A 9,105-nucleotide genomic window follows, 5' to 3' on the forward strand; every position below is an offset into this window, starting at 1 on the left:
AATGCGGAGGAATGCATCAACGAGGAACCTAAAATTAGGGTTTTCTTTCTCACAGGCAGCAGATCACCGTCATTGCAGGAAGGGTCTCATGATTTGCATTGCCCTTTAACAGCTACCAGATCCAAGCAAACATGTGCAGCTGAAGACTACACAACCCACAAATCATAATTCGAAAAACCACCGTGAAAAGCTTGAGGGAGAGGATGGCTATGGCTGTGCAAGGAACAACATGCTTGACCCCCTGGAACTTCTTTGCAAACCTGCCCATTGCGTAAGCTGAACGAGATCCATCAATCGCAAAGATAACCCTCACAGCGACGAATGAAGAATTTGCAAGGTGAGTCTCCGTCGCATGGACTTCGGCAATACGGTTCTGATTGGTTGAACAGACCGCTGTGCGCGGGTTGTCACATTTGAAAGAATCTTATTAGCACGATTTTTGAAAAGGAAATGGGTTCAAGTGGGTGTTCCCACTGGCTATCTCAGTCATTTGTCACTAGTGTCTGGAATGGGTCACTGACTAATGATCAGCTTAATTCGGAACCCATTTACCAAATTTTTTACAGTGATTTCTTTAGGGTTCAAGAAGCTTTGTCTTCTTTCTTACCCCTTTTTCGTGATTACTGACGTTTGTGGAGTAAACTCCCCCTGTTTGCTAGGGTTTTCGATGTCCCACCGCTGGTTCGTGGAAGATATCAACTATAGATGGACGTATAAGTTTCCTTCGAGGGAACAATTACAGTTTCCGATTGGTAGTCTTGAAGGATTTTTCGCTCTACATTAATGCTTACTAGGGTTTTGCTGGCTTTCATGATGTTCTGTACGTGTTAATTCGAAAGTTTAGGGGTAGAACTTTCAGAAGGTAAGTTTGATTCGTGAGCTTTTTGAGTGAGTTGGGGTTTAGTAATGAAGCATTGGGCTTCGAAGAGTTGGTGAGGATAATCTTAAAACCTGGAGCATTATTTGGAGCTCTTGAGCAGAGTGTGGTGTTGACGTTTTTTATGCACTTGTTCTCGAGCTGCGGTAAACGTTCTTGCTTTGACTGGGATTGCTGGGTGTCTATCTCTCGTAGTGGACTAGAGCGAAATTATGCGTGGATGTCGCCTAATTTTGTTTGGATTCTATTAGAGAAACAGAGAGCTGCCCCCACTCAATTACGATTTACGATTCTGTTTTTTTCACGTGTGATTGTCAAGTGAAGAAATTGGGACAAGCAATTGTTCATTTTATATACCTGTAGTGCTGAATCACTCAATCCCTTCGATTTTTTTTCATGTCATCAATTCCCGAATCGTGATCGCCAGGCTTTATTCTGATCTTCAGGTGAACACTGCGGCTTTGGTGTGAAAGGGCTGGATGTGATCAACGTCAAAATAGTTTCCCCTTCTCTATGTTGTGCATGAGAAGGAATCAAGTTGGAGGTCATGGCAGCTCCGGGAGGCGAAGATGTAGAAATGGCAGATGCTGCGGAGGGCTCCGGACCATCTGTTTTTGCGTTATTGAATCCCAAGCGTGAACCTGCCGCCGCTGCACCCAGCAAAGGGAAGTTCGTACCAAAAGTGAAAGCCCGACCAGGGGCACGCGTTCGAACGCGGCCTTCTGCACAGACAGAACCCAAGGTTGAGACAGCTCCAGTCCCCGTCAATGGCGAATCGGCTATTCCCATGGTCGTTGGCGACAATGCTAAAACCTCGTCGTCGATGGATACGAAAGGAGCAGGAGAAATTCCTTTGTTGACTGTGAAGGCTGAGCCCGATGTCGTCAAATCAGAACCTACGGACGGTGTTCCTCTTCTAAATGCTAAAGAAGAGCCCTGTGATGAAGCTGACCTCAAATTGAAGCTGGAGTCGGACATGAGTAAACAATCGATCAAAGAAGAAGTAAAAGAAGAGCCACCAAGTGTGAAAGAGGTCGATGATGAACTGAAAGATGAGCCTATGGTTGTGGATTCAGTAGTGTCTAAACCTGGAGTTGATCGGGTTGTCAGAGAAATTGACGTGTTTTTAACACCGCGTGTCGACCCTGAGACAAACGTAAGTGCAATCAGGTGGCAAATGAATTAATCAATAAATTTTTGTGTGTGAGTATCCTTCACGAGCTGTGCGTGGTGGTTCTTGAGAATGAACCTAATCTTCTCGCATGAACTCGAAAGTTTTGTTTCTTATGTCCGTTGAAAATGGTTGCAGTTATACGTTCTACAATATCCGTTGCGACCGTACTGGAGACCATATAATCTGGAGGAGCGCTGTCTAGAGGTTCGCAGTTCCAACTTCTTGTATCAGAGAGTGAAGTATTGGGGTCATTGATAGTGTTGAGAGAGAGAGACAGAGATTATTTTCTTGGCTCTCGCTCTAAATTTTTTATTGGTTCGACATCAGGGATATTATGGCCAAATTTTCTTGGTTACAAGTGATACTCTCAATATTGGCTTGGTGAACTTTTGTGATCATTCTTGGGGATGAGTGTTGTGCTCTATTTTAGCATCCTCTGTTGTGTTACGCTATTTCATTAGGGTTGGAAATTGGTTGGATGTTTCTCTTTTTACAGGTGCGTATTAAACCGCAGCAGACAAAGTTTGAAGTGGATCTTGATATTGATACCACCAGTGAAAACTATGACCAAGATCGGGAACAGCATCTTCAGATTGAGAAGCAGGTTAGTTATCTTCTGTATCGAGCACATATAAATGTCATGGTATCCCTGGAAATACTCTGTCGTAAGACAAGATTTGTTGCGGTGTAGCATCGATCAACATGGGATTTTTTTAGTTTCAAACTCCTACAGGTTTGGCAGAAATCTGCTACTAAATCTTGTAACGGTGTGAGCTCTTTACAGTTTGTATATCAACAGCATTTTGAATGTTTCGTTGGTTTTCTTAGTTCATCTTGAAAGTCGGTACTAGCATCGTGCCATCCCGATTATGATTTGGTCCTCTCTTGAAAGTGGTCTTTCTTTTATTTATGAAGTGGCATTTTTCTTATAAAGAATGTTGTATGATCTGGATGGTGACAGACACTCGCTTCGTCAAAAGTTGCAATGACCACTAGCTATGCCATTGGAATATTGCGGGGAAATCGGGTTCGTGTATTAGTCTACCCATGGTGCAAGCATTTTCAATTAATTTTTTCAAGGGATCTATGACTTTGAGCGGGTTTTCTTGCTTTGGTTTTCATGTGCGTTTATCTGACATCATTTATCATTACTGTAGAGAAGTTGAATAAGTTGGTCAACACAAGGTTGACAGTAGTCTTTTGTTATGTTAAGGTTTAGACCCCGCAATTTTATTTTTATACAGCTAAACTTTCATTTTTGACATGTTGAACAGTTACACCTAAACCCAGTGCAAGCTGTGGTACAATTTCGACCCTCAATGAAATACATAGATGAATATGATGCAGCGAAAAAGAAAAGTAACAAAGAGGCTGGGATCGCCGATGGAGATGAGGAGGAGTTGTTTGATGCTGAACCACCTGAATCCAAAACAGAGTTAACCCTGCTTCAGGTAGTTTTCCTCTGTTCACTATGTCAAAGTTTCGTCTTCTGAATTTCTCTTTCCATCCTGAAATTTCTCTGGAAACTTTTGAGACTGTAGTTTTCACTTGTAGTTATCACTTTTCCTGTCTAGCAGTCAGGAATCATCTAGCTGTTTGAAACGTTATTTTCATTTTGTTCAATTGGATGAATGTTAGTCTTGAGACTGCTTCACGTCCTTGTTGATGTTTTTTGCAGTAGTTGCAATAATGAGCAAGCTTCAGTGTGATTTGTCTGTGACTTTGTCAATCAGGTGAATGTTAGGAGGCGAGAAACTGAGCGTCAAGAAGCAACTCGGCTGCAGTCTCATGCCTATTTGAAGCAATTGGATGAAGCAGAGGTGAATTAAGCTTCAGAAGTAATAGCCAGTGGATGTCAGTATTATTTATGGTCATTTGCTTTTTATTCCTTTGTTAATTAGGCTGTCAGTTTGCCTCTGTTTTTGACTTATCCTGTCCACCATCTGTGAGTTGTAAGTAAATGTTATCATACATGTGTCTGATAGCTATCAAAAGGTGTGGTCTTATGTTTGGGATTATTTTACTAACATTATACCACTTGTTGTTTTATTTAATTTTGAAGGCATGGATTCCACTTGAACCTCATGGGACAGATAGTCCGATTACAGAAGGCATCCGGCAGAAGATGGTTACCTCAACGCAAGATCGTATCAACTTTAACTTGAGCCCGTGAGTTCAGTTTTCTTTGTGAAAGGATATTTTGTTTTGGAAGCAATTTTATTTGATTTGTCTCTTCTCCCTTTCTCTTGATGTGTTAATTGTATTCTTATTTTCGTAAGTTCAGCGCCGTAATGGTGGTTATTGACCTGCAGTGATGCTTATCTGAACACCTTGGTTCCAGGACGGGCAAGCACGAGCACTGCTGGGTCCCTTATAGAGGACGGGTCTGGCAATGTTGGTATTTCTAGAAGGTAAACAGATTCACTGAATCGCTCCAGAGTGAGGATCGTGCTACCTTTCGGATAAGATAATCTGAAGGCCATCTTATTTAGCTTGACAACACTGCTGCATGATCACACTAGCATACTATAGAACGTTTTAAGTAAAAATTGTACCGAATTCTTATACTTCAAGGAAATACTCCCGTTGTGACCAAAAAAGCTTCTGTTTGTAGATTACTTAGTCCCAATTAGATCGAATCATCTTTTTAGTCAATACTATGATTCTGATTTGCTTCGCAGTCTTCGCGTCTTCTGGTTCTTCTACGTCCTAACATTTATTTGTCTTGTACTTAATTTGCAGCCATTTGGAGACGCTTGTTTTGCCCGAAGTCAGATTTGAGTATCTACTTAGAGTGGTAAGCGGCACCGAACTTCGCCGAAAAGAATGTTTGCTGAATGAAAGTGATGTTTCTAGTGTACGACACACATAATTCGCAAATCGGTAAACTAGTACGAATTAGTACGTTCTGACTTCTATATACGTCTAGATTACAGTATCGACCACACTAATATTATTACATTATTACTTGAACAAATGGAACAAGAAAAATTAAAGTCCTCATGCATCAAATCTGGATCATTGTCTTGAGTCTGGATTGTAAGATAGATAGCTATTTATCATCATTGGGAAATCCATTCGTGCAGCAACATTTGTCAAGCATTTAGACGATCATTAACTTTGAACGATTATTTCTTTTTTCAACTTTGTTTGCCACGTACGATGTCATTGCTTCTCCTACTCATGCTTCAAAAATTTTCTGCAGGTCTAAAACTTCTGCATGATTTATAAATGGTTATTTTAAACTATCGTTTTGATTAATTCAGTTGTTTCAACACTTTCCAAAATACTAAGCTGATTTGAGCCATTTTGTAACAGAGCCGTGTCCAAGTGTTGCAATTTGAGAGGTTGATGAAGATGGCACCAGCAGGCTGTAGTGATGAAGAATTGCTGAACGTTCTTAGTAACTTCGCTGTTCTAGTCCAGGGTTGTTGGGTTGCCGCTAGCCATATTCGTCCTGAGTACCGTGGTGGATTAAGAGCAATGAGGGATTACATTCTTTTCCTCTTTAGTAAAAACCGAGTAGTGAAGCATGAACAGCTTCGGGGACTTCCTTTGACCAAGGGAGCTTTACGAGAAATCATGGTGCCAATAGCAGTGCAGCGAGCTGGCGTTGGGTGGGAATTTCAGGTCAGAAATCAAATAAAGTTTATTTTTTATTATTATTGTTTTTCTCAGTAGAGTAGATATGTGCCGTAAGGAATCAGAACTTGAAATTCAGAATCAATGGGGATGGTGCTTTTGTGCTTCTATTTGCGTCAAAGAGGTAGTAGTATTTTGAAGCACTTCACAGATTTAACACATTAATTTGTTTGAGACTTGTTCTCTTTCTTTCTTCCAAATCTGTTCCATTGAAATTAAGACGCCCTTTAGAGGGATAAAACTGCAATGCATTGACTTTGCGTTCTATCTTTTTCCAACATGGCTCTGGTCTCGGTTTTACGATTTATCTGGGCTCGTTTTGTGGAATAAGTAGATGGTATCTTGTTCTGAATAAAGTGCTGTCTGTACAGGAAGACACTGACAAGTCATTCATCAAAAAACATCAGTCGGTGGTCAAGGAACAGACTGCCCAGTGGGTAAACTCAGAACCAGGTATTGTGGGAGCTTTGGTAGAAATGAACCCGTCATTCCCAGAAGTACATGGATTTGAGCCCTCGGAAACCTTTGAAGGTAACAAGAAACTTAACACCAAAAGTGGTAAACAAGGTAATTCTTCACTAGTTTCGCATTCGCCTAAACCACCTTCCGGAAAAATTCAAGGAAACAAAGCAGGACCATTGGGTGAAGCAGGACCATCGGGTGATGGACACGATAAAAGCAATGTTGAGAATGGTGCACAGGGAACCATGTCAGATGAAACCCGAATGGCATTGCCAGGTGCTTTGAAGGAGATTTTTGCCAAGCACCATGTTTGCACGTAAGACACTACAACCAGAACAAATTTGCTGGCAGTTTCACCATTGCACTCCTCTCATATGAATTTATGTTTAAATATGTCGTACATAGAGGGAGTCGTTTGTACGTTTTGGTCGTCATTGATATTGGCCAGACAGCTATGTCTATGGTGTTTCATTTCTTTTATCACAATTAGCACTGATTACAGAAGAAGGTTGCCTTGGTTATCTAAAATGATACGTCAGCATTTGATTTCATATCTTTAGAATAGTCACAGGCATGCTGATGCTTTTTCCAGTGCTAAATACGCTTGGGTGAATTGTTGATTTCCCTCGCTTGGTTAGGAGAATGTGTTAGATATGCTATTTGTAGTAGTTTATGCTTTTATTGATTGTCCATAGTTTGTGCTTATTACCGGTGTTGTATGTGCAACAGGATGCAGATCATTGTTCAGAGTCTACGGGACATGGCGATTGAGCGTACTGTTGCTAATTCTAACCCTAAGTCAGCAGCAGCAGCAGTAGCAGCTGCCAAAGCTGCTAATGCCCCTGCCTCGGAGCTTACAGCTGCAGTGTGTAGAGTGGCAACTAATATTGGTGGTGTTTACTTTTTGACTACATTGAACAACCCAGCACTTGATCCATTTAGGTGTGATGACCAGTGTATTTATTATTTATCATACCAATGGGGATTGTCTTTCATAATGTGCCTTGTGCAGTTCGCAACTTTGAGAATTGCTGTTCTCGTACAATACGGTGAAAGTATCTGAGGGTTTGTTTAAGTGGTGATTGTTTGCCTCGTTGCTTTTCACTAGTTTCGTATCTCTCTGATTCCGGCTTTTGGCCTTTTGCAGAGAGGTGGTGATTGCACTGTTGAGAAAGATGGGGCCAGATGCTGGGCTCCGAAAAAATGACATTTTGCTAGCATTTAAATCTGCGGGGAGAGAGGCTCCATCAGCTACGTATCTCAAGGTTGAGACCTTGAGCACATGAAGACATCCTTCATGATTTATACATGCTCTTTTTCTTGGTTAATTCGTTCTTCAACATCGAGTTATTCTGCACCAATGCTTTACTGATAGCCATCTTCATTTTTTATTTTGCAGGTTATGAAAGAACTTTGTTACACAAGGGGTGCAGCTTGGTACCTTAAGCCAGGAGATGGTCGTCCTGCATAGTTGGATAATGGTTCTTATTTTTGACCGATTCTTCTAGAGTTGCTGTCGTTCTTTTCAATTTGGGAGAACCAACCCATGTAAGTTAAAGATGACCATACGATCGTCTTTGATCGCATGCTTCAAATTGCACCAAATATATATACATATATATATATTACTGCTGTGATGATGTCACTGGTGATATGCCGTCAAATATGCGGGCAATAACCCAATCATTGTCCTCACAGTTTGTTGTACTAGAAGATCAAGTGTTAAAACTGTTAAAACATATAAAGTTTCAGAGAAGTGCCCACCAGTACATAATCCTGCTCTAGTTCCAACTGCTGATGAAGGCTTTGCTTGGAGTAACTGAATCTTCACTGCAGGTTCTGCATGTCAACTTGGAAACCTTGAATTCTTCACCGACTCAGACAACATAGAGGAGATTCACATGTGCTTCACATCTTTGATTCGCACTACTGAATACTTTTAAAATGGTACTGAAGACGCACAACTTTTATATTATATTTGCTAAACTTTTCTAAAACAATTCGACAATGAATTTGATACGTTTACTGGTTTCAAGTTCATCTGTGATCAAGTCCCATAGAACCTTGGATTTATTAATATTTAAAAATAAAAGTCCACTAATCCTTGTTTTCCTAAGATATTGCTTGTTAATTTTCGTTTTGATACAGACTTAATATTTTATTATTTTGGATGGTAGGAGTTTTTTTGCTTCAAAAATATCTTTCTATTCTTCTGATTCACAACTTTTCAAAATCAGTTTCTGACAGTTGAAAAAAGCATTGACGTTTTTATTATTACATCGAAGAAGAACATAAAATCTATTTATTATTTGAATATGGTTTAGGGTATATTCAAGCTTGCAATTCTATTCAAGGGTATATTTGTTATTATCAAAACTTTTTTCGGGGTATATTTGCTATTATCAAGAATGTAGTGGTATTCTTGATATTTCAACATATTTCAGGGGTATGTATGATATTTTCCCTTCATTTAACACACCCCTTCAATTAAATTACTTGATTGCTTGCAATTCTATTGTTTGCAATCAATTTTTTTTTGAAAATATCATACCCTTGAATAGAATTGCTTGCTGCCGGTGAGGGTATACACATCAATCCAGCGGCGACCCCGAGGAGGTTAAGCGAGCTGGAAACGAGCCATCAATCCACGCAGCGGCAACTTTCTCCACCACACTCTCCCCACTAACCCAATGCGTCGACTTTACCAAGAGTGCACACACGCACCACCAGTGACTGCACGCGCATGCATCACCAGACTCCGCAAACCACATCAAGGGCGCTGCGGGGACGGATGACAACGATGGATGACGAGGGGGCTGCGGGCAAGAGGGCCGCAGGTGCCCGAGAGTGCAGAACAAACCAAATATTATGTATTTTAAATATATATCCTTTAACATAAACTTTAAAAGATTGTACAAATTTTTTCTATTTAATATAATTTTTTATGGAT

At 40.5% G+C, this 9,105-nt stretch overlaps 1 protein-coding gene across 3 annotated transcripts; it reads left to right on the top strand.

The window, feature by feature from the left end:
- The first annotated feature begins 499 nt into the window (after positions 1-499).
- On the top strand, positions 500-8,273 carry LOC112278847 (uncharacterized). 3 transcript variants are annotated; one of them, XR_002968806.3, is made up of 16 exons: positions 730-862; positions 1,324-2,033; positions 2,187-2,255; positions 2,548-2,655; positions 3,013-3,078; positions 3,326-3,502; positions 3,785-3,871; positions 4,114-4,220; positions 4,364-4,462; positions 4,794-4,848; positions 5,370-5,681; positions 6,065-6,471; positions 6,885-7,097; positions 7,303-7,420; positions 7,555-7,703; positions 7,992-8,273. XR_002968806.3 is itself a non-coding variant. In XM_024512697.3 (15 exons), exons 2-15 carry the CDS (start codon positions 1,425-1,427, stop codon positions 7,624-7,626), a joined length of 2,499 nt encoding a protein of 832 aa, XP_024368465.1. In that variant the 5' UTR covers positions 500-1,023; positions 1,324-1,424; the 3' UTR covers positions 7,627-7,789. The 3 variants fall into 3 exon arrangements, 1 of the variants encoding a protein (XP_024368465.1); XR_002968805.3 differs by having other exon boundaries at positions 745-1,023; XM_024512697.3 differs by lacking the exon at positions 7,992-8,273 and having other exon boundaries at positions 500-1,023; positions 7,555-7,789.
- The last annotated feature ends 832 nt before the right edge of the window (positions 8,274-9,105 follow it).

Source organism: Physcomitrium patens, chromosome 2 (assembly GCF_059467195.1).
Source record: "Physcomitrium patens ecotype Gransden chromosome 2, ASM5946719v1, whole genome shotgun sequence".
In the NCBI taxonomy this organism is placed as follows: Eukaryota; Viridiplantae; Streptophyta; class Bryopsida; order Funariales; family Funariaceae; genus Physcomitrium; species Physcomitrium patens.